General features: G+C 32.6%; 6 protein-coding genes across 17 annotated transcripts; 2 read left to right on the plus strand and 4 right to left on the minus strand.

The window, feature by feature from the left end:
- Positions 1 to 6: 6 nt before the first annotated feature.
- Positions 7 to 2,989, minus strand: LOC108738173 (orphan steroid hormone receptor 2). 5 transcript variants are annotated; one of them, XM_018471447.2, is made up of 7 exons: positions 2,178 to 2,988; positions 1,832 to 2,014; positions 1,676 to 1,771; positions 1,378 to 1,561; positions 936 to 1,328; positions 599 to 735; positions 7 to 534 (listed from the first exon to the last, which is right to left on the minus strand). In XM_018471447.2, the coding sequence occupies exons 1-7, from the start codon at positions 2,470 to 2,472 to the stop codon at positions 479 to 481; spliced, it is 1,344 nt and encodes a 447-aa protein (XP_018326949.2). In that variant the 5' UTR covers positions 2,473 to 2,988; the 3' UTR covers positions 7 to 478. The 5 variants fall into 5 exon arrangements, with proteins under 5 accessions (XP_018326949.2, XP_025835024.1, XP_025835021.1 ...); XM_025979239.1 differs by having other exon boundaries at positions 1,378 to 1,771; positions 1,832 to 1,879; positions 2,178 to 2,989; XM_025979236.1 differs by having other exon boundaries at positions 1,378 to 1,771; positions 1,832 to 1,915.
- Positions 2,990 to 3,562: 573 nt separating this feature from the next.
- LOC108738229 (SRSF protein kinase 1-like) lies at positions 3,563 to 7,226 on the minus strand. 3 transcript variants are annotated; one of them, XM_018471543.1, is made up of 7 exons: positions 6,487 to 7,226; positions 5,301 to 5,492; positions 4,956 to 5,253; positions 4,552 to 4,708; positions 4,300 to 4,490; positions 3,968 to 4,238; positions 3,563 to 3,852 (listed from the first exon to the last, which is right to left on the minus strand). In XM_018471543.1, exons 1-7 carry the CDS (start codon positions 6,549 to 6,551, stop codon positions 3,650 to 3,652), a joined length of 1,377 nt encoding a protein of 458 aa, XP_018327045.1. In that variant the 5' UTR covers positions 6,552 to 7,226; the 3' UTR covers positions 3,563 to 3,649. The 3 variants fall into 3 exon arrangements, with proteins under 3 accessions (XP_018327045.1, XP_018327043.1, XP_018327044.1); XM_018471541.1 differs by lacking the exon at positions 6,487 to 7,226 and adding an exon at positions 5,586 to 6,472; XM_018471542.1 differs by lacking the exon at positions 6,487 to 7,226 and adding an exon at positions 5,586 to 6,470 and having other exon boundaries at positions 4,956 to 5,238.
- A 96-nt stretch (positions 7,227 to 7,322) lies between these two features.
- Positions 7,323 to 11,539, minus strand: LOC108738232 (ras-related protein Rab-32). Of its 2 annotated transcripts, none has more exons than XM_018471550.2 (5): positions 11,327 to 11,539; positions 8,601 to 8,811; positions 7,908 to 8,089; positions 7,610 to 7,753; positions 7,323 to 7,556 (listed from the first exon to the last, which is right to left on the minus strand). In XM_018471550.2, the coding sequence occupies exons 1-5, from the start codon at positions 11,327 to 11,329 to the stop codon at positions 7,452 to 7,454; spliced, it is 645 nt and encodes a 214-aa protein (XP_018327052.1). In that variant the 5' UTR covers positions 11,330 to 11,539; the 3' UTR covers positions 7,323 to 7,451. The 2 variants fall into 2 exon arrangements, with proteins under 2 accessions (XP_018327052.1, XP_018327051.1); XM_018471549.1 differs by lacking the exon at positions 11,327 to 11,539 and adding an exon at positions 9,610 to 11,299.
- Positions 11,540 to 11,687: 148 nt separating this feature from the next.
- On the plus strand, positions 11,688 to 18,839 carry LOC108738228 (endoplasmic reticulum aminopeptidase 1). 3 transcript variants are annotated; one of them, XM_018471539.2, is made up of 18 exons: positions 11,712 to 12,184; positions 12,252 to 12,758; positions 12,864 to 13,021; positions 13,571 to 13,813; positions 14,348 to 14,536; positions 14,620 to 14,702; positions 14,769 to 14,971; positions 15,083 to 15,263; positions 15,363 to 15,588; positions 15,650 to 15,804; positions 15,873 to 16,121; positions 16,181 to 16,339; positions 16,393 to 16,627; positions 16,694 to 16,877; positions 17,016 to 17,237; positions 17,289 to 17,561; positions 17,625 to 17,847; positions 17,916 to 18,059. In XM_018471539.2, exons 3-18 carry the CDS (start codon positions 12,922 to 12,924, stop codon positions 18,057 to 18,059), a joined length of 3,069 nt encoding a protein of 1,022 aa, XP_018327041.1. In that variant the 5' UTR covers positions 11,712 to 12,184; positions 12,252 to 12,758; positions 12,864 to 12,921. The 3 variants fall into 3 exon arrangements, with proteins under 3 accessions (XP_018327040.1, XP_018327041.1, XP_018327042.1); XM_018471538.2 differs by having other exon boundaries at positions 11,688 to 12,184; positions 12,252 to 13,021; positions 17,916 to 18,839; XM_018471540.1 differs by lacking the exons at positions 11,712 to 12,184; positions 12,252 to 12,758; positions 12,864 to 13,021 and adding an exon at positions 13,074 to 13,570 and having other exon boundaries at positions 13,655 to 13,813; positions 17,916 to 18,839.
- Positions 18,840 to 18,944: 105 nt separating this feature from the next.
- On the plus strand, positions 18,945 to 21,589 carry LOC108738231. Of its 3 annotated transcripts, none has more exons than XM_018471545.2 (6): positions 18,945 to 19,916; positions 19,969 to 20,138; positions 20,439 to 20,553; positions 20,610 to 20,759; positions 20,814 to 20,926; positions 21,020 to 21,311. In XM_018471545.2, exons 1-6 carry the CDS (start codon positions 19,520 to 19,522, stop codon positions 21,242 to 21,244), a joined length of 1,170 nt encoding a protein of 389 aa, XP_018327047.1. In that variant the 5' UTR covers positions 18,945 to 19,519; the 3' UTR covers positions 21,245 to 21,311. The 3 variants fall into 3 exon arrangements, with proteins under 3 accessions (XP_018327047.1, XP_018327049.1, XP_018327050.1); XM_018471547.2 differs by having other exon boundaries at positions 20,982 to 21,064; XM_018471548.2 differs by lacking the exon at positions 18,945 to 19,916 and having other exon boundaries at positions 19,969 to 20,553; positions 21,020 to 21,589.
- A 72-nt stretch (positions 21,590 to 21,661) lies between these two features.
- On the minus strand, positions 21,662 to 22,652 carry LOC108738233. Its single transcript, XM_018471551.2, has 3 exons — positions 22,394 to 22,652; positions 22,010 to 22,338; positions 21,662 to 21,921 (listed from the first exon to the last, which is right to left on the minus strand). Exons 1-3 carry the CDS (start codon positions 22,419 to 22,421, stop codon positions 21,886 to 21,888), a joined length of 393 nt encoding a protein of 130 aa, XP_018327053.1. The 5' UTR covers positions 22,422 to 22,652; the 3' UTR covers positions 21,662 to 21,885.
- Between the last annotated feature and the right edge of the window lie 472 nt (positions 22,653 to 23,124).

Here is a 23,124-nt window from a genome sequence, read left to right on the forward strand (position 1 = left end):
CATGTCTCTGGCAATTTTTAGAAATATAAATATTTCCTGTGCTAATTAACTAAACCAATAGACATGAAGAAATTGAAATTTTCGAAGGCACAGACCTATTTTATCACAAATGTGCTCATTGCACTAAATACTTGAACATTTTTTCCGATTACTGTAGAAAAGTACAAAGCTGATCGGTTAATAATTAAAATAAAAAAATCTACGTTATGGACTATTGTAGTCTTTAGCACAAATTATTATAGTTTTTACAGTTATATGTCTACCTAAAATTTATTTACAGTAAACGTACGTTGCATTTGTCAAAAAACTAATCAACGTTTCTTTATAAAAATAAATTCGTAATATTATCTCAAATTGCAACCCCACATACAACAGTTCCTATACAAATAATCATTAAAAGAAATAAAAACAATAAAGTTATTATCACGAATACTCATTATTCAAACATTCGGTTTTAGTATAAATTTAATATAAAACATTATTTGCACAAATATTCCTCTGGTTGTTCCAATTTTACTTGTCTGGTGCACACACCTACGAATAAAAGAAAAAAGTTTTTTATTAAAACTACGATTGTCATTTAATTATAAAAACATACTAACTGCTCCGTTTCCCATTCGCAGAATGTACGGAATTACGCTATCAATTTGCACTTGACCAATTAAGCTGGAAAAAAACAACTCCTCTAATATTTGTGGATCCAAGGCACGCAATGATGGAAGACGTAGCAGTAATCTGCAATAGAGTAAGACAAATATGCTTTTTCCTTGGTAACAAATAAACTAAACGTAAATGAAAAAACGGTAGATTGACAGACAATTGTTTTGACTAAAACGTCAATACTGTACAATTTATTGAAACAATCTACTGTTTCATTCTTCACTTTTATACATAGTTAGTTTTAATATTATAATAGAATAATTAACAATATTAACCTTGGAAACCTATCATCATCATTTGGGAAATTATTACTGACATAGTGCCTAAGAGCTTGGAAGGTTTTTTCTTGGATCTTCTCTACTTGTTTTTTCATTAAAAGTCCAGACTGGTCTGGAGAAAATAAAGATATTGCTTTTAGATAAGCATATTCATGGTCATCAACATTCATGCGGTTCATAGATGTGACAAATTCTTGTAATTTTACTATATGGTCTGTTACTTGTTTCACCTTAACAGCAGGTATTTTGTCTTGAGCGATGGAGGTGTGTAGATGACTTATTAGTGATGAGAGTATAGTAGATAAGGACAATGTTTGTGAACATTGTGCTAAACCCAATGTAAACAATTCTGCCCAACTACCCTTTAAAAGAGTTATTTGGTTGTCATAGCTGCAAAAGATTGTTTTAATATTAATTCCGAAATTTAAACTACAATTACCTCAACAACTGAAAAGCAGGAACACTTCTTGCCCAGTGAATACTTAAAAAGAGTAATCTTGAGCCACTTTCGCAAATATAATGTACATTTAAGTAAGGGGGAACAGGACCAGGTATCTGCAAATTAAAAATCACATGCTGCTCCTGAATTACAGGTTCATCTATTTCAAAGGGATTCTCTTCAGCTGTAAGAGATAAATAATCATTTCCATTTAAACACTGAACCCTTGCAATAGTGTCTAGGGCTTTTGAAATTATTTGTTTATCACGAGCCATACACAATGCATCACTCAGTTCACCTATTCCTGTGTTTGTACTATCCATAGAAACTTCATCTTCTAAACTAGTTTGGCTTGGTGACATACGATAGGGAATTTCTGAGGAACTGCTATTACCTGTAATTAATGAAAAATTAACTAATTCTTATGTAAGAAAATTAATATTGAATAACATACCCAATCTTTTGTTAAAAAATGATAAGCCTAAGTCACATGGGTTGAAGGCTGGTGGAAGAAGAGTTTGAGACTCAGTAGCCAAATCTTTGCGAATAAATATTTTGTTTACATTGTTTGTATTTGAATTAGAGTTATTCATATATTCCTTTTTGTCAACTATTGGTTTACGTTCATGTTGTACTGCTACAAATACCTTTCTAGTTAATATATAATTTCTGTATTTTATAGTACCTAGATATGTTGTGAATAATTTTAGTAATTTTTCTCTACTTATGTTGTAAAAAGGAGCACATAGTAACTTTCATCCAAGACAATAAAAGATGATGTAGTTATATAGAATACTTACAATCACTACGCATTCCACATGCAAGGCATTTTTGTAGACGACAATACTGGCATCTGTTTCTATGATGTTTTGTTACTTCACAATTTTTGGAGCCCCTACATTGGTACCCTAACTGCTTCCTGATCGATCTTTTAAAAAATCCTTTGCAACCTTCACAAGAAATAGCTCCATAATGCCTTCCAGAAGCACGGTCTCCACAAACGACACATAATTCAATAGTGAGGCACATATTACTATTATTTCTCTGTTTGCTATCTCCGAACATTTCTAATTTTATACCCTGTTCTACATCCATAGTTGTTTATATTTTACTTAACCAAACTAAATTATTTTTTGCTTTAGTTTTGATAATAAATCGCATCGTTTGATTTATTAATCAACACAGAAACTTACAAGACCACTCACATTATATTGTGTATTAGCAATTCGATAAGTTTTTAAGGGAATAAAATTAATTGAGGTTCATGACCTTTTACACCTGCTACAACGGTGTCACATCACTCATACAACTATCAACTATACAAATATCTAATATCAGAACTCAGAAGATCGCATCACATCACTTTGTTCTTCAATCTATTATTTATTTTTCTTTAGGTGCTAGTTTCGTTGCACTATGATCATATTGACTATAAATGCTCTAATAAATCTCTAATTAAAACATCCTCTAATGAATGTTACAAAAATATTCATATAGGTAACAGAAAAATGGTTTTGTTATGTTGGTAACATCACTTACTTTTTTTGAGTACTTAAAAACATTTCAAAACGGTACGCGTATTATAAAGAACTAGCAAAGAGTGGCAGTGAAAATTAGTTTCTCTAGCTATGTAAGTAACTTTACTGCATTTTATTGTTTTCGTTTACGTTGTAACTTTATCAAATTTTATTTAATTATATTGGCGTGGTGGTTGATTTTACTTAAATTAACCGTCTATGGCGGAACCCGGAAGAAGTTTCTAGGATAAACAACTATGTGAAAGCCTGCACCCAACAATATATTTAGATGTTTATGTATTAGAATAATGCCCTAATCTAATGAAAAGTGATTGTTATGGGAACTCTCTTTCACCAAGTTGATATTATACCCCGTTCAGCTATACTTTTGTCGCCATATTGAAAATCTTTGAAAAATGGTCCTCTCTGCTCTCATTTTCGGACGTTTAGTTTTTTTATTAATAAAAACCAATTTGCCATTAATTCATGTATCAACTTGACCAAAATGTAAGCTAGATGGTCTGTTTTTATAGTGGAATTAACATTAATTCATAATCACCCCCTTACCAGCGTGCACTTATGCAACCTATTCTACGTCCAAGCTACTCTGGTTATCTATCGAATTTCAAAATTAAAGTGGGCCAACGTTTTCGTTATTCAACTTTATTATAAAAGAAAAACAAAAACGAAATTTTTACATGGTAGAAGGAAACGAATCAGTCTTTTTTTATTTGTATTAAACAAGGCCGTTGGTATTACGAGGAATCATCAGTTTGAAGCCATTCATTAGTTAGGGCAGTCGATGCTTTAGAACGAAGGTCCGGATCAGGTTCTATTAAACTGAGAATAAAACCAGAAAACCAAATTGCATCCAATTTTCTCCATTTATATTTCTCTATTAAAACGTTTTCTAACTTCCAAATTCTCATTTGCGATTCAGGAATATTTCTCAGTTTCCCTGAAGGAAACGTTACAATAATTATGTTTATTATACTGTTATTTATTATAAGTAAATAACAATATCATTTCACCTCTATTTGTTGTATAATAACACAATTACAATAGATACCTACCTTCCGAGGTAAAGTACAAATGAGAATTTATTCCCCTCTTTGTAATATATTTCGGAATGCCATCAAGCAGTTCCCATATTAATGCTATGTGGTCATCGTTTGAAGAATAATTTGCTTTAGTTTTTGGACAAAAAAGATATTCACCAGTTGCTAATTCGAAAGCTATACAACCTACAGACCACATATCAGCAGCAAAACTATAATTTGCCCCTAAAATGACCTCAAGAGCGCGATATTGCATAGTTTGAATTTCGTGGGAATAGTGTTTGTCCTGAAAAGTTTCTTTGTGTATTCGATGTTAACAACGATTAAAACCATGGTAAAGTACCAACCGCCCAACATGCGTTCCCTAAGTCGGCTATTTTTACTTGTATATTTGGATCAACCCACATTGGGGAATAAAGTCCGACTTCTCGAGTATGCCGACTCGCGTGTCCCTCAAGGGCACTCATAAAATCATCTTCTGGATACGATTTGTTGCGTCTAAAATTCAACTCCTCGAAATCATCGTAGTCTTCGTTTTCTGTAACGAATAGAAAATGTTTTGGTACAATTACATTTCGAATTATTAAGTCTTTCTTTACCGCACTCGTTCGGTACTTTTTCTCTGTTACACCTGTAAGCCGCATCAACGAGTTTTCGAATGTAACACTCATTTACTGTAATTAAAATGTTTTCTGGTTTAAGATCGGTGTGAATAATTCGACAGGAATTGTGTAAATACACCAGTCCTCTAAGAACCTTAAACAAATCGTTGTTAACTACAATGTTGTATTACATGAATTACATTAAAGGTGCAAGCGCGAATCAAAATTTTAAACGTTAGGGAAAGACTCGCTTCGTTTCTAGTGAGAAATAATTTACCAAGAAATGTACAAAATTTTCAGTTTTTCCAAGTCAAAGAAGAGAATTTACATTCGTTTCAAAATTTAAGATTCTAATTCGAATTTTATTTGTCCTAAAGTAATGCAACTATTACAAATTTCACCTGCTTCATTATTGATCGAACTCCAGATAATTGGATTCCTTGAAAATCGCTTTGAACGATGAGTCGATATAAAGATGGTCCCATTAGCTCGAACCCCATACAAACGTGAGGTCCATTAACGCTAGTTTCAGTAAAATTGCAAAAGAATTCGACGATATGTTTTCTACCAATGTGATTTCTGTCGTTGCCCATTGCAAATCCGAGTATTTTGATTTCGTCTGTTGCTACTTCGCAAAACGCCGAAGCTGCCTTCACTATTTTAACTGCTAAATAGGATTTGTCACTATAAATATTGTTTCTTTTTGAGATTAATTGTGTGAGGATGTTGTTTAACAAGGAACGTACTGTATATTTTCACACAACCATACTGTAGAGAAATGACCAAAGCCTAGTTTTCTAAGGACCTTGTACTTTCGGTGAAGGATTTGTTGAGGTTGAACGGGCATATATCCTCCAATTCCATAGTCGTCAATGCTTTCGTGGTCGTCATGGTCTCCAACTATTTTCGAATATTCGCTAGAATTTTTAACTATGTCCCTGGAAAGAATGTTCGCTCAATTATTGCGCTGGATTTACGATTACTAAAAATAATAACAAACAACAATCCATTTTTCTTGTTACATTACTTACCGGCATATTATTGGTCCAACAGAAATAGAAATTAATTTTAAAATTATCGGTTCACGTGATAAGTTTTCGGACGCTTTATTTTCCGCACAGATCTGTTGCTCTTGTCCTATTACGTGAAAGTATTTGTATTTCGACGCTAGTTGAATTAGTAAATAGACAATAAAAATAATAATTTGACTTAAAATAACTTTGATGAGAATATTTTCGGCGTCTAAACTTTCAAAATCACTTATATTGATATCGGTTGTGAAATTTCGTGGACAAAAAGAATCGTTGTACCAAGTGTGATCGGTAACAATAGGAAAATTTGAAAAAATCACATACACACAGCACATCGCCACGGTGCGTAATTACATTACAATAACACAACTCCAGTTATAGATCAGTTTAGAATTCGATGCCAATTTATTTTCGAGTGTTTTCGTTCATTCTACCAACGTTATAGTGCATCATAAATTGAATTTTTCGGAAGTTACGTAATTTTTGGCGTAAATATCTAATAGTAAAATAGAAAAATTAATTTAGGATGAACCAAAATTCACCTCTGCAATTAATTCAAAGATACCTATTAAAATTAAAAATAGTATTTTTTTGCTTCATCCTCAGATATACACTTATACTTTAAGTCCTTTGCTATAATCTTCATTTAACATGTATTTGGACGTAAGAAAAATTTATCTTTGTTAAAACAATAGGTATTAATCTAAATCCGTTTATATGGCGTGCATTCCAAGATTTTGATATCCTTTTCTTTTTGAAGTAAGCACTGATAAGAGCATTTTGTGGCCATATAATCATAAATATATAAAGTTATAGTCTTAGAGTCCCCCAAGTCCCACCATCTTCAAGACAGCACCGCATAACAGTAAAATATTAAAAATAAAATAATTGTAATACTTACATGAGAGACTCCTTGGTAGGGATAAATTGTTGAATGCGTGAGGGCGGGGAGGCAGATAATGACATGTGATTAAAAATGACCGAATCTATTTTATTTGTAAGAAATTCTTTGTTATTCTCAGATCTAGGCGTACACTCTTTATAAATTCTGATACAGGAATCGTAACTTTTTGAAAGCAAATTATGGTCGTCATTACGGCAGTTGTACTGTTTTTTCCACAACTGTTTTTTGCAATCTTTTTGTATTAACCCCGCCGGTGGTTTATCGGCGAAGCCCGGGTGGCGGTGGCAGTTTTCACTGCCGAAATTACTCGCCCTATTTTTTGGCGATTGCGGACTTTCCACACTCTTTGATGACGATGCCAATGTTCGAAACGATGAAATGTTTGATGATGAAAAAAGGGCACTAGCGGTTGATGCGAGTCCTCGAGAAACCGAGGTAGTTTAGGCATAATGATTGTAAAATAAAAGAAATTTTTGATATGTGTACGAGCGCGACATAGGAAATTTCGTGCGATCTTCGACACTACTGATTATATTATCGTTTTAAATGTATGTAAAAAATGAGTCGTACACGCCTGCGCCACCTACCATTTACCGTTCAATAGTTTAGGGGCTGAGGGTAGCAATATACAGTACAGACGCATTGAGATGGATATAGGGCGGTATTGTCCTTTAAAAAGTACTACGTGGTGCAGCGAAATTCGTACAAATGCCTTTCTATAAATAATAAAGTAATGTAAGTCCTCTGAAAACAGTCCTAAACTAACCGAATAAAGCGTAATTGTAATTACTCTATTATTTATATGAAACAACAACTAAAGGTAAATAGACGTGTTAAAATTGAAAACAGTACGTGTTTATTATATATTAAAATTATTTTTGTACAGTCGAGTGTTTAAAAGTAAAATATGTTTCTTCTTGTTCCTAACACTAGTGAGTAAAAAACGGATTAATTAATCTAAATCAACAGGCACAGACTTTTCCAGATGTTCTCTTTTGTTCATTTAACGAAAATTGATCGCTGTCTTTATATGTAATATTATTTATAATTTTGTCATTTAGAAGGATCTGAAAATAACAGGATAACCAACCATAAATTATAATTGTTTAATGTAAAATACCTGACTAACTAAAGCTCTAGCAGCTTCATCGATATTAATATTTTCTTTCGCTGAAGTTTCAAACCAAGCTGAAAAGCCTTTTTCTTTACAATACTCTTCCATTTTTGCTGGGTTATTTACTAGGCCTTCTTTAGGCTGATCGCACTAAAAATATTATTATAAATGATATTTCTCAATAAAATTATAAAGTAGGCCATATTTACTGAACATGATATTGGGCATGAAATTTTATAAATAAAACCCAAAATTTTCACACCCAAGGTGCCATCTTCAGTCTACAGTCAAATTTCACACCTACCTTATTTGCCAAAAGAACGCAAGGAATAGATGAGCCGTCTGATAATTGAACTTTAGAGTCCAAGTCTGTTTTCCAATTAACTACAGATTCGAAAGTATTAACCCTTGTTACGTCAAAAACAATAAATGCTCCGACTGCTTCTTTGTAATACACCCTTGTCATGTTACCGTATCTTTCTTGTCCTTGAAAAAAACATTGAATTTTTAAAAACAATGTACGATCAACTGCAATGTGTATTATGTACTAAATAAATGAGTTAGGTTCGAAATTATGTATAGCTTCCTCCCTAATGATCTGCTTCACTATGCCAATTAGGTATACGGTTTTCGTATTTATTTTATTTAAGTGCCTATTCAAAAGTATTATTAAACAACCAAATATTTCTTAAACGATCGTTTTACAGTTATAATTGTGTGAGTGTTGGAGAGGTTGTGTAACTTACAATCAGTAAAAAAATAATACTGTTTTATATTCTTGATAAACTTTGACTTGGTTAAAAATATCATGTTAAAAAGTCTTCCGCAATTACTGAATGAAAGTCTTATTGTTGGATAAAAAAAGATTAGGTAACATGTGCCATACATTCTTATTATAAAGTGTAGTTGTAGTGGTATATTTTTACTACTATTTATTTACTCTATATTAGTAAATTTTATTTGGTACTAAACTGGATGAAATTGGTTGTCGATTTACCTGCTATATCCCATAACTGAAGTCTTATCCTAGTATTTTCATCCCAATTAAGCACCTTCAGTGCAAAATCTACTCCAATAGTGGCTCTGTAATGTTGTGAAAAGAATTCGTGGACGTATCGTTTAATTATAGAAGTTTTCCCAGTTCCTAAATCGCCAATTACTAATATCTTGTATAAGTGATCTCTTGGTTTAATACGATCTTGACTTATCTGGAAAAAATACCTTTAAGTATGCAGTGATGAGGTATTGGAAAGAATAGAACAGAGGACTCTATGGAAGTCAATAAAAAATAGGCGAGATAGGTTGGTAGTACACCTTCTCAGGCATGAAGGTCTAGTCAGAGCCATATTAGAGGCAGAAACAGGAGTTAAGAGGGGTAGAGGTAGAGCTAGATTAGATTACTGTTCGCAAATAGTTAAGGATTTGGGTTGTTCTAGTTTTAGGGAAATGCGAAGATTAGCTCAGGATAGGAAAAAGTGGAGGTACGTGTCTAACCAGTCTTAGGACTAACGACCTTATAATGATGATGATGCAGTGATGATAAGAATTTATTAATTTTCGCATTTTTTATTAGTACTGGAAATGTTTTTTATGATCGAGAAACATTTTTTTAAATCCGAAGGCCCTAAGGTTTTATTTGATATATGTAAGGCGCAAGTCTGCATCAAGTGGGTATCGGGGTATAAGCAATTATACGTAACGAAAGTTCAAAGTAATTCAATTTCTGCCATTTTAAAATCATTAATACTCTCTGAAGTTATATGTAATGTGATAACATTCAAAAGTATTTGTTACAGCCGCAAAAGAAACCTTGTCAAAGATATCGTTTTTCAGTTTGCTATTTTGTTTCCCTTCTTTATTGCGACTTTTTTTCTCAAGTATTTTGTTAATGCCTTAAAATTAAAGTAAAATTAAATGAATGTGCACTATTATGTGTTAAATAGGATTGATAATAATGTGCTAAAAATTTAAGAATCTACACATAAATATGATGATTGGTAACTTGCCATTAACGTATCAATAATCAGGTCTCCGTATGCAGGCATTTCTTTGAATGCTTCGACAGATTGGGCCCTTGTTTTTATCTCAGAAATGGATTCGGAAGTAGAAGGGACATTATGCAAATGATGAGTATCATCGATTTTAAGTTCACTTGTCACTGATCGCGAGTCGTCAGCTATATTTTCGATACTCTTCCACGACGTTTCGGGCAAATTTGCATCGGACGTTTTGTTCTCTATTAAATCGTCACCTTCTGGCGTCCACCTTTCAGCTGTTGAATCGGTGACTGAACACGATTGACCGTCTTTACCAGAATCGTATTCTTGACGACTTTCAATCGAATGAATACTCGATATTGACGATCTTTTGACAAGTTTAAATTTGTTTATTAAAAAGTTACTTTTCTTTTTCTTATCGGATTTCTTTCGTCCCTGTTTTTCGCCAAGTTTGCCGTCGTCGCCTTTTGCGTCCGATTGGTTCATTATACGTATTTGATAATTGTTAAAGAAACTTTTAACTGTTGTCACGATTCTTTCGCTAGGGTCATTAAGGTAAGACTGATGCAAAAGATAAAGTTCTCAAGGTGTAAGATTCCAATAGGGTGGGAGTATTCGCAATCACTTAATACCAGAATGAAACAAGAGTCACTACGCGTACAAATTCACAACTCCGGAAATTAACAAACTAATCGAACCATATTGGAAGTACATTGCAAATACATTTTGCATGTGGTCATAAAAAATTAGGAGCGAGACTTGGGTCTTTAATAATTTATTACTAAGTCCGATATGTATTACTTGTTGCTATTTGAATAATGTATGACTTTGATAGTAATAAGTAGAAATAAAAATTCAAAATAAAATTTAAAATTTGTTCACCTATAGCATCATCCCTACCGATGAAAAGTTCAATTCCAGTAGGTCAATTAAATAAAAAACAAATTTTTACAAGCAATATAAGCCGTTGATTGATTGGAAGCAAGCAATAAACAAAATAGCAAATATTATTGTCACGAGTGACTTTGTTTTGATAGTTGCATTGTGTACTAGGAAATACCTACTTTCTCTGGCAAGAGAAATATTTATTCGAGTTACTTAATTAAATTGTTTAACGTACTTTTCAATAATAATTTATTATGCAAATTGAGGATAATGTACTATTACTTAGAAATGTTTTTAAAAGTTTGAAATATTATATTATGAAACTAGAAAGTCGGTTTTGTTTAAAAGATATTAATGAGATTATTATCCTAAACAGTGGAAAATCAACTTTACGCAAGACTTTAAATCACAGATTTACCCCTATAAATTTAAAAATCGATTTTTTTATACGTTACCTTTTGAATTTAACCCTTTACTTACTTTAATGAAGATAAATTAAATCATTTTTGGAAAAAAATGTATTAGAAACAACAGGGGAAACCATAAAATAAGTTGATTTCAACTTATTTGGCTTCCCAGATCATGAAGCTACTCATTCTTGTGGAAGTACAATATTTCTTGATTAAATATGAGATTTACGATTTTACATTTCGTACAAATTATAAAATTGCGTTTTGGCGCGTACCTACAAGTTATAACATTTAAAGCACCTATTGTTCAATGGTATAAATGGTGAATGTATGAAGTTTATCATGATAAAAGATAAGGACGAAGAACAAACAATTAGGGAAACGTTGTTCGATAATTATGAAGGAAAAAAAATAAAAAACAAGAGGCATACCATTTTGTACTATCCAGTGTAGAATTTAAACAAAATCACCGTCACTTTCAAACGTGAAGTAAGTATGATATTAACGCAAGTTTGTTCGTAAATTGCACATGAAAGTTATTAAAACACAAAGCTATAAAAAAGAAAACAAATAACGTTACTTCGAGCTCGCTGTCACAAGACTAATAAAGCAACGAGAAATTTCGTTAATTGTTAATAACATTAAAAACAACCATGTTGACGATGATAAGACTAGACTAGACGCTGGTGCTGGCGCTGGCGCAGGTTCCACGTTTACTGATACTGATAATAATTTTTGTTACAACTAACCTTACGGCTGTGACTAATTGATTTATCCGTTCTACTTATTATCATTCAGTGAACCGTACAATTTTTGCGTTACCTATCACTTTTAAGTACACTTTTCCTTTTTCGGCAACTACTTATTTTATACTCTCCTCTAACTTTAGACAGGCAGTGGCGGCTGGTGATGAGGTGGCACAACAGGGAAATAAACATAAACTAATCATAATTGTAAATTTCATTTGACAATCATTGTTTCGCCAAACTTTGGTTTCTTGAACTTGAACTTCAATTTAACTCTGCTCTTTAAAGTGTTTAGCCTGTACGATACGATGATGGCCGCTGACCGCCATACTGTTTTCGTGGCACGTGGCGATATCACATTTCAGTTGCTACTATAAAGTCTCGTTATACTCAGATACATACACACTAATTGATTATCAAATTACGTCAAACATGCAGTCCATCGCTATATACTTGGTTTTAAATAATGTTAAGGCTTTTACGTATTTTAATTATTGCTTGCATAAATATAAACGAGAGGGCACGACGTGCATACTCAAATAGGTACGTACCATTAAAAAAATATTTTAAAGTCAAATTCAGATTGGTATTGCCTTTATTTGTTTTGAAGGGTGTCGTCATGCGGCTTAGCAAGGGTGAAAGAAACAATAGAGCTTGGTAAACGTGATACTTTTCGTCTGTTTCATGTTAATACAAAGGAATTTAAACGAGATATTTCTGTTAATGGATAAGTTCATGGACCACAGTTCTATAAGTGTAACGAAAGTGTAAAAATTACACTTTCGATATTGTAGAAAGTTGATCCCGATGATAAAGGGGGGCGATGATTTCGAGATCAATAAGATGTTTTACGCGCAGAAGCATGTCATATGGGTTTATTCAAAAGAAAATAGGGACTTCTGCTGCCGAACACTGATAAATAGCATTTAAGGAAGATAATGTAATGGAAACGCAACAGCTTAGTAGTAGTATATACGCGCGACTTGTTTTCAAATTTAACTTTTCTAATGTAGTCTGAATAAATACGAAATTTTAAAGAATATTATGCATATTGAATTGGCATACATACCTTAACAAAACGGGAATATAATCTGGAAATATCAGTCAGAAGAAAAAGGTACGATTGAAGTTTTTGAATTTTACTGATGGCATGGTGCATTTAATCAATTACTTGGCATTATTGGAATGATGCATAATGCACATTTTTTTCCGGTATAAATAGTGTAGAGTAGTGCAGAAGTAGTTTGAAAAAAATCTCATTCTGAAGGCCCAATGTCCAAATGCCGCAGAACTTGTTAGAAGACAGTACCGATGCAATTCGGTTAGAACCGCTGGGAAGACTTAAAAGAAATCAAAACGGAAGTGCCCGTCAACACGGCGGTAAGTTTTCCGTAAATGTTCGAAATATTTCTCGCATTTCCTTTCTTGTTTATTTTATCGCCGCCACCCTTCAATCGAAAGCATGTACTTTAATATCGAGCTTTTCCGATGGTTCCTGCGCAGACGCTCTCACAAATTAGGGTGCATCTTCTACAATCATTTGTAATTGTTCCGGTTTTGTCGTTGTGCTAGCCGCAGTGTTTTTTTTTTGATATTGTGCGTACTTTCTCGATACTGTTCAAAGTCGATCACGTTTAAGTGAGCGACGATGTATCAGGACCTCATGATGTGAAAACTCTGCACCTAGCTATGCATACAACTGAATAGGCAAACGTCCGAATAGATACCACCAACTGTTATATACATAAGTAATCGGTTGTACAAAAAGAGAAAGTAAACAATTGAGTAGCGTGGCGGGTTCAAACCAGGAACCACTGATAAAGGTTTCCATTGCAACTGGTCCTCAGGATATCGAGGCGGTTGTTTGGAAACGGAATCGCCGAACCGTTATGAGCGATCAGGAAATTGACGATGTCGCATTTCTTACAGGTACTGATGAAATTGTACAAATCACTTCATATTCGATTCGTTCATCTAACGTCTACAATGCGTGTGAAACAGATGGTGTTACAGGAAGAGAAAGTCCCACGGGAGTTCCGCACAAGAGAAACATTTACGAACAGAATGGCGTGGCCACTTGTTCCCAGAAACGTGCCCTTATTATCGCTACTGCGGTATTTACTGTACTTCTTGCAGCCGCCGTAATCATAGCTTATGCTGGTCCGCAAACCGGTAAGTTGTGTATTAGGACTTGATAAGTCCAGAAGGTAGAACACACCTCTTCGACATTACGACATTTGTTACAGAACAGACGAAAAACCTGACGAACCATTTCACTACCTGTCGTTAATTTATTTATTATCAATTCTTTCTATAATAAATTCGCATCATTTGATTTAAAATACGTACCAAATTCCAAAAACATAATCGAATACTTCGACACAAAGTAAATTGTTACAGATAAAAAACTATATTGTAATAGAAAGCGCTAGACCATGCCAGAGTGCTAGCGATACAAAAAAAGGAATGTAGTGAAAGATAGAATGCGGTCCGGCAAAATTCGTGTACATATTGTATTTTTCACGCTAACTGTGTGTAATAAAATAGAAAATATATGAAAAATAATAACAAATGACACTTTCCATCGCACGCAAGTCGTCTAATAAACGATAACTTTATTTATTTATTTAATTAATTTGATCTTTTGGAAAGGGTAAAATTATTTCTTATATGGTTAATCTAATACATCATTAATTTTCTTTTCAGAATGTTCTTGTGTCGGTTATAAAAATTCAAATTATATAGATGAAGATGATAATGAGACCAAGCCTTTCGTACCTAGGGCTACTAATGGCCAAGTTTTTCCTTGGAACAATATTCGTCTTCCTACATTTGTTAAGCCCATTAGATACAACATAACTATACATCCCAACCTGACTACATTAGATGTTAAAGGCATGTATTATATATATACACCAATCTATTATCTCTTTACATTTATCAGGTACCTAAATACTAACAGTTTTCGTTATTTTCAGCTCAAATTTCAGTACTATTTTTCGTAGAGAAAGACACACAATTTATTGTACTACACGCAAAAAATATAACAATTACTGATAAGGTAGGCATGATAAATTGCTTGTCTAATTGTCATTGATTTTAGAACAATTACTTTCTTTTCTTGCAGATGGTGCAAGACAAAAAAGGAAACCATATACGAGTAACTAAGTTATTAGAATATACTGGAGCCCAACAAATATATTTTGAAGTAAAAGAAAAATTTAAAAAGAAACATAATTATACTTTAAATTTAAGATACACAACTAAGTTAAGTAGAGATTATAAAGGATTTTACGTATCTAGTTACAAAAATAGCGAAGGAGAGACTAGGTAAGTGAAGTGGGAGATCTAGCGGTTCTCAAGTGTCGACGGTGGGAGCGAGATGAAATAGAAGAGTATAAAGTTTTTAAAAATTTGTTGGGAAAATTCGTGTTATTTTAGGTATCTAGCGAGCACACATTTTCAATCAACATTTGCTCGATCTGCCTTCCCTTGCTTTGACGAACCACATCTAAAGGCGAGGTTTAAATTGTCGATATTTAGAGACAGATTTCACATTGCTCTTTTCAATACGCCTGCAGTAAGCACCGAAGATGTAGGATTCTACATGGGACAGGGACTTGTAAGAACAATTCACAATCAATAGCAGTCTATTGAAAATATTGTTTACTGCCTATTTCCTATGCTATCGTTGCATAATCGAATTGCTTTTGTGTTTCAGCTACGAGATGACTTCAAAGAGTCTGTAGAAATGAGCACATATCTGGTCGCTTTTGTTATATGTGATTACCATAACATTCATTTAGCAACAAACACGGGGATATCGGTAGCAGTTTATGCGCCATCGCCTTTTATATCAAAAAGTAACTTCTCCCTTATCACTGCCGTTCATGTAATGGAATTCTTCCAACATTTCCTTGATGTACAATATCCTTTACCAAAACAAGGTATTATTCGTAAATTAAGTACCTAACTAATTAATTACTTAAGATTGCTGTTACATTTTAGATCTCATTGTCGTTCCTGGTTTTACGGGTAGAGCTATGGAAAGCTGGGGTCTTATTACTTATAGTGAAACTGCCATTTTATATGATCCAATAGAAACATCAACCGCAGCACATCAGGGTATTGCAGTAACAATAGCACATAAAGTAGCACATCAGGTAAACTACAATTATATCCAAATTTAAATCAATTTTTCATTCGGTATACGTTTTTTTTTGTGGTTTAGTGGTTTGGAAATTTAGTCACAATGAAATGGTGGAACGACCTCTGGTTGAGCGAAGGTATGGCCAGCTTTTTAGAATATCAAGGGATAAACAATTTTAAGCCGGAATGGAAAATATTGGAACAATTTATTCTTGATAAAACTCAACCAGCTCTTGCCCTTGACGCTCTCTCCAGTAGTCATCCTATATCTGTAACTGTACACGATCCGAAAGAAATAGAAGCTATTTTTGACAGTATTTCATATAGCAAGGTACTTGTAAAATGCTAAAAAATAATTAACAAATATATTCCCGTTGTTTCATTTCATAGGGGGCTGCAATTGTGTACATGTTAGCAAGCAGCCTTAATTATGAAACGCTTCAAAATGGTCTGAGGGATTATTTGACCACTTATCAGTACAGTAATGCTGACATCAACGATTTGTGGAGTACGCTGAGTCGAAATACTAACGAATCATTGGAAATTAAGGTAAACTATAAAAAGATTTTGGAGTCGTTGTAATAATAAATAATAAATTGTAGACTATAATGGATACCTGGACCCAACAAATGGGGTTCCCTGTCGTTTATATACGCAGAGAAGAAAATCAGTTCGTAGCAATTCAAGAAAGATTCCTCTTAACAACCGAACAAGCAAATAATTCGACCAAGACAAACCCTTTTTCTCCTTACGAATACAAATGGTATCTCCCGTTAACTTATTTTACAGACATGGAACATGATAAAGTTTACAGTGTCTGGATGAACATGACGGACGGTAATAATCAATTACTTATTAACCAAAAGGTAGAACAGACGTATGAAATTTAATGTCTAATTTTAGTTAGATTCGAAATAAACAGTAGCGTGAGTTGGATAAAGGCGAACGTGAACCAAACCGGGTTCTATCGCGTCATGTACGAAATGGACGTCTGGTACAAAATTATCAACCAACTTAAAAGAAACCATACACTTTTTAATGCAGCAGATCGAGCTCAGCTTATAGACGATGTATTTACATTGTGCAGGTAAAAATATCTTTTAAATTTCACAAAAAGCAACTCCAACACATGACGGCCCTTAGACCCGAATCAGAACAGCATCAATTTAATTATTTCTTTTATTTTCTGCATTTAACTTATGCTATACATACTTAATTAATTCAGGGCTGGTTTATTGAACGCAAGCGTTGTACTGGATTTGACTTCGTATTTAGTAAGAGAACGGGATTATGTTCCTTGGGCAACAGCAATTCGTCATTTTAAGACATGGAGTCAGTTACTATCGGAATCCCTAGCATATAAAGTATTTATTCAATATATGCTAACGTTACTCTCCCCCATAGCTAAATACGTCGGCTGGAACAATCGTGGAACTCATTTAGAAAAGTAAAATGCAGTATAATTAAAGTGGATAGTAAATTAATTCGTTTATTCTAGATTAACTCGAGCGGAAATTCTGCTGTCCGCAGTGTATTACGGCCTAAACGAAACAGTTACTCGTGCGAAGAAACAATTTAAAAGCTGGATTTTAGGAAACGAAACAATCCTAGCGGACCTTAAGGAAATTGTTTATTCTGCTGGAATTAAGTTCGGTGGACAGAGCGAATGGCAGCATTGCTGGGACGTATACAATACAACAACGATTGCTAGTGAAAAAAAGTTGCTTCTCAAAGCACTCGGAGGCGCGTCAGATCCATGGCTTCTTCAAAGGCAAATTAAAAAATGTAGTTAATAAAATTATAAAATAAATACATTTTCTGTTTTTATCTGTAGGTATCTTATGAAAACTTTGGATCCACAGCAAATAAAAGCACAAGATGTAAAAGTGGTCCTTGCAGTTGTTGCTGCCAATCCTGAAGGTAGATTATTGGCATGGCGTCATCTTAAAGCTTATTGGCCTACGATGCATTCGCTTTTTGCAAATACCACTTTTATGATGGGAAGTTTGATATCTGCGGTAACAGCTCATTTATCGACACAGTATGACTATTATGAGGTATTATTGTCGGATTTAATTTAATTTTTACTAATCTAAAGCGCCTATAAAAAACCGTTATGTTTAAGGTGTCTACTTACTTCAATGGTATGGACGTCGGTTCTTCAATTAGAGCTCTCGAGCAAAGTTTGGAGACTATTAAGTTGAATATTAGGTGGCTATTGACAAACGAAGAAAATATTTACCACTGGCTCCAAGATCATATCCAATAGTGGTCATTACTAATTACTCACAACTGCGACCGTACAAACTGTTCCCTGAACAACTTAATTAACATTGACTTTAACTAATTATTGAAAAGTTGGCGAGAAATTTCAGAGACAAGGTGGTATTCGTTAATTTATTAAAATGTCTTCTTCATACTTAATCAAGTTTCCAATTTCGTAATAAGACTGTATTTTAGTTTATTCTAGGTATGTTTATCTTTTCATACAAATAAATAAATCTAATACGTTTTAGTTCTCGCAGGAATTTGGAAAATAGTTTAACTGTGTGAGAAGACATACCTACATGCTAACTGTCTATGTTTTGCTATTTTGAAAAATTAAAAGGAAGCTTTGACATTGGAATATCTATTACATTTTATATTCGTAAATCAATTGATTTTAATTATTCTCTTTTTCTTGGTTACAAAATTAAATCGCGCCAGAAAAGTATATTATATACATAAAATAAAAAAAGACCAAAAGTATATATTACAAAATTAACTGGTGCAGTTCATCTGTCCATCCATTTTGGAAGCACAAACCATTTTTTTAAACTTAAGAATGTTTGGTATAGTATATTAAAAGAAATTCTTCTATATATTTCAATTTAGGCGGTAAATAAGTTAGTTTAAGTAGAAAAATGAATTTGTGGGACATTTTTCCGTGAAAACTTGTATAGATTAGAATCGTAAATGTGCAGGTTGTGTGAAATATTTTTTAACTAATCGTAAAATCTATTTTGTTATAAAATATCAATGATATCGACAAATAAACAATGCAACAATTTGTAGGTGCTTTACAAAAACCATTACTTTTTGTGTGGTCTAAGCATGCTCTATAATTTTTGTACGAAAACATATTCGCAGACGAACATTTTATTATGCAATAAACAAATTATTAGTGATCTTTTTTGCGTATGTAGGTATCAGTTCGTATTTTTATCCTTTACTTTAGGTCTGGTTCTTTTGATAAAATATTGTTTTTCTGTTTTGATTTTATAATTATTTTGTAAGAAGAGCCGATTATGTTAGATAAACAGTAATCCAATTTCTTTTATTACCTAATATCATTTCTTCACAAGTAAATTTATCGGTCTTTTTCGTGATAAGGTACAGTGATACTAAACATTATTACTATATTCGGTCTTTACAAATATTTTAGATCTGGCAACGGCGTAAAAAGGATAATACTTGATATGCGCGCGCAAGTAGCCTTCCCTATTATAGATTTGAATTTTACGGAATTTTAGATTTGCGCCACCAGCCACCACCTTTTCCACCCCACTGAGATGCATTGGTCGTCGTAATATATGTCACGTTTTTGTGTTCAGTTTATTAATATTATTTATATCGGTTCTAATAATTAATGAATGAGTTACTTCCTTGAAGTGAAATGCGCGGTATTTTTTTTCCAAATAATTATTTTACATTAGTTTATGTTTAGCATTAGAAATAGTAATTTTTATTATGGAAAACAGTATATCTACTGACGATTTATCAAAATGTAGCGATAAACGTAGTAATTCAAGAGACTCAACTGGATCTCTACCCCTACATAAAAGCTCAAAAAAGATAGAAAAACATACCAGCAATACAAATAGTTTTAAATCAGAAAAGGACGTTCAGTTTGCCATAGTTAAAGATGGTTCTTGTGAAAAAGTAATAAACAACGATGGCAAACCAACTGTAGACATTTCTGTAAAAGTGCCTCATAAATTTATTGCAAATTGGAAAAAAGCATGTGATCATACTAGAGATAAGACTAAAGATCTTTTAAAAAGATGGAGAACTTTACCAGAATGCGAATCTGCAGATAAAAAAGAACAAGCAAGTAAAACCAGTGGATGGAGTGTTCATGTTTGGAGTGAGTTATATATAAGATATTTTTTTTCCTAATCTTTGTGAATAATTTTTAGCAACATGGGTAGATCGAGTTAGTTTAAATAATTCAAAATCTTGGGACCAAGATACGGAAAGTATTTTAACTCCTACACAGTGTAACAAGCTTATTCACTTTTTTAAATGTCTCTTGGATCATGATAACGACGAAATAATTTCCAGTCAAGATTTTCAAGCTTTAAGTGAAGTAATAATTTATCTTTTTATAACAGTACTTAAATTAAAGTGCACATTAGCTTTGGCAAATGTTTTTTTTTTATAATGACTAATGACGTACAACTATTTTTACCTTTTATGATAATAACATTTATGGACTAATTACAACTAATAATTTTAAAATTGCTTTTTTTTGTACATTATTTTATTTAGTTTTTCACCTTTCTGTTTATTTATCGTTAGTAAAAATTTGCCACTTGACACAATTCTGAAAAACTTGAAAAAAAACTTTACCAAGTACTTTTTTCGCATACTTTCTTTGGATATAAAGCGATTGCGTCATTTTGCCGATTGGTCTACTAACAGTGTAGAATTTAACATTCTAAAACAAGTGGAACAAGGTTTTATGGAATGTTTTTTAAGAGAATTTACTGATGCTAAATTAGGTAATTTTAAGTTGGTAAATCGAAACAGATCTATCACACTTGCATTGAATTTTTAGGATTCAAAATTAAAGATGAATGGCACATAACAGTAGATGGGTGGCTACAGGTGTGGTCTCAAGTCTTACACCGTTCAAAAACTGTTATGGATTTCCCGTTGTGGCTTCAATACTTTGTAAAGATAATGTTTCATGTAGTCAACAGAAGTGGTTAGTACAAAACATCCAGAATACTGGCCTTTAAAATAATCGTATTTATTTCAGGATCCGGTAACATAACTAAAGACGAATTAGCCAGCTTTTACTCCTCTGTATTATTATTTAGCCTTCTAAAAGTAAACGAAATCATCGATACTGCCTATCAAGCGATGACTTCAGTAAGTTTATAATGAACTTGTACTTTTTGCTTTTAATTAGCTACCTACTTATTAGATGACAAATTACAAAACAAATAAATAACTTCGTTATAGAATGGGGATCATCCTTTAACTTACAACATTTATCAAATGTGTTTCACAAACTTTTTACTTGGAAGATATCCTAATGGTTCTGGGCAATTTGTTCTGGGATTTTTACCTTTAGATCCCCCGACATTGCCGTTTCCTGTTGACTATTCTGCTCTTAATGCACAACCAGATGATTTGGAACAATATGCACCAGATCATCGATCAGATAGACGTAGCGTTATTGTCTAAAACAATGTAGGCCTGCAGATGTAGATGGAAGGATTTTCACAAGTGCACCTCACAAAACGGTTCTAAAATTGTGATATTTTCTACGTTTTATCGTCGAATCAAAAACACCTAGGTCCTTTGTACAATAAACTATCTTCATGGTAAAACTAATGATATAGTAGTTTATTGTACAACTGAGATAACTATCACGTTTGTTTTTACTCCATTTTTAGATATTTCCTACTATTTTTAAATCCTCAGAGTTTTTTGTAGTTATAAGCACTTATAATAAGTACAGAAAATGTAACTTATTAATTGTATCATACAATAAATGAAGTATATTCAAATGTAAAAAATTACACGAAAAAAAACAGTTAAAAGTATGTTAATTTCAAATTAACACAAACACGTCACGCTTACTCAAAAAAAACACATTTATAATAAATAAATCAATGATATTAACTACAGAAGATACATGATACATTTTGTCTTAAATTAAAAACAACACTGAGGTTTTATCTAAGTACTACACCCTCAGAATATTCTTATTCACATTTGTATGATTGTTAAAGATGAATAATACACCAAATTTTAATACATGTAATTTTTTCTTACTTCATTTATACTTGATTATGCTCTATTAATTAAATGCCTTATTCCAATTAGCCAACTTCCATATTGTGTTCCATTTTCAGTTGCTAAAGCAGAATAACACTGTTCTGCATTAGAGAGGTCCTTTTCTACTAAATATTGAGATATATCAAAAATCAAGTTTTGAGCAGTTACCGTAATATTGTGTTCTTCCCACATCTTTTTCATATTTTGAAGCATTTTACTTATAACCTGTTTTTGTTCTAAACCACTTTCATCTAGCACCTTATTGAAATTATCTAAAGATTTTGTTAAAATTTCAGAACTATTCCCATCTACACTGTCTTGTTTATTTGACATATCCTTGGCAATTGCAAATTGAAGGGGAGCAGCTTCTACTTCTGTTTTCTCTTTTTGATTAGTAAATAAAGGGTAAGCTACTCTTTTATTACTAATTCTAGATTTTGGTGGTGGATTAGAGTGACTGTAACTTAACATGGGTGGATCATTCCATCCAGGATCAGCTGCAATTAATTAAGATATTACTAAAGAAACAACTATATAAGGTAGTACTGATACTTTTCTTTTTTTCAGAAACTCCTTCCATATTAATTATATGTTGTAATAAGGTTGTCTCTTCAGCTAAAAATTTTAGACTTGATAGGTTAGATGTATTAAATTCATTCGAGTAAAACTTTAAATACGACCATGAGGAAACAACAACTAATTACTAGTTAAATGAAAAGAAGAACGCATAAAACACAAATAACATAAAAATATGGCACTATTTGCACTTTTCAATTTAAAACTCATTGTACAATAGTTGCTTTCAATGGAGAGGGAGTAACTGCTCAAATTATAGTATTAACGAATGAAAATTTCTAAATTTCATTTTAGGTAGTTATGAGGGACTCTATAATAACTGATTACAAAAATAAGATGAAACAATCATCTGTATTTATGTTTTTGAGACATATTTTACCGAAATTCGGTAATAGTACCCTTGTTGAATGCACCTTAATAGAATAAGCCTAAGTTATTGAAAGGTTGGTAAGCTTGAAGTGAAAAATTAATTTAAATTTTTAAAAAAATTATATTAAAATAAAAGAATTAAAGATAAATCAGTAAGTGTGATTTTGCAGTTATTTAAGTGTGTTTATTAATAAAAATATAGTAATTAAAGGTAACATAATTTTAGATATTTTGGCTATGGTTCGATTTGAAACAATAAGAAATGAATAAGATTTAAAACGTTGGCAAAACTGTTATGCAGCAGTTACAACAGTAATAATGCAGTTCTGCAGTAATAT

This window comes from Agrilus planipennis, unplaced genomic scaffold (assembly GCF_000699045.2).
Source record: "Agrilus planipennis isolate EAB-ADULT unplaced genomic scaffold, Apla_2.0 scaffold88, whole genome shotgun sequence".
Classification (NCBI taxonomy): domain Eukaryota; kingdom Metazoa; phylum Arthropoda; class Insecta; order Coleoptera; family Buprestidae; genus Agrilus; species Agrilus planipennis.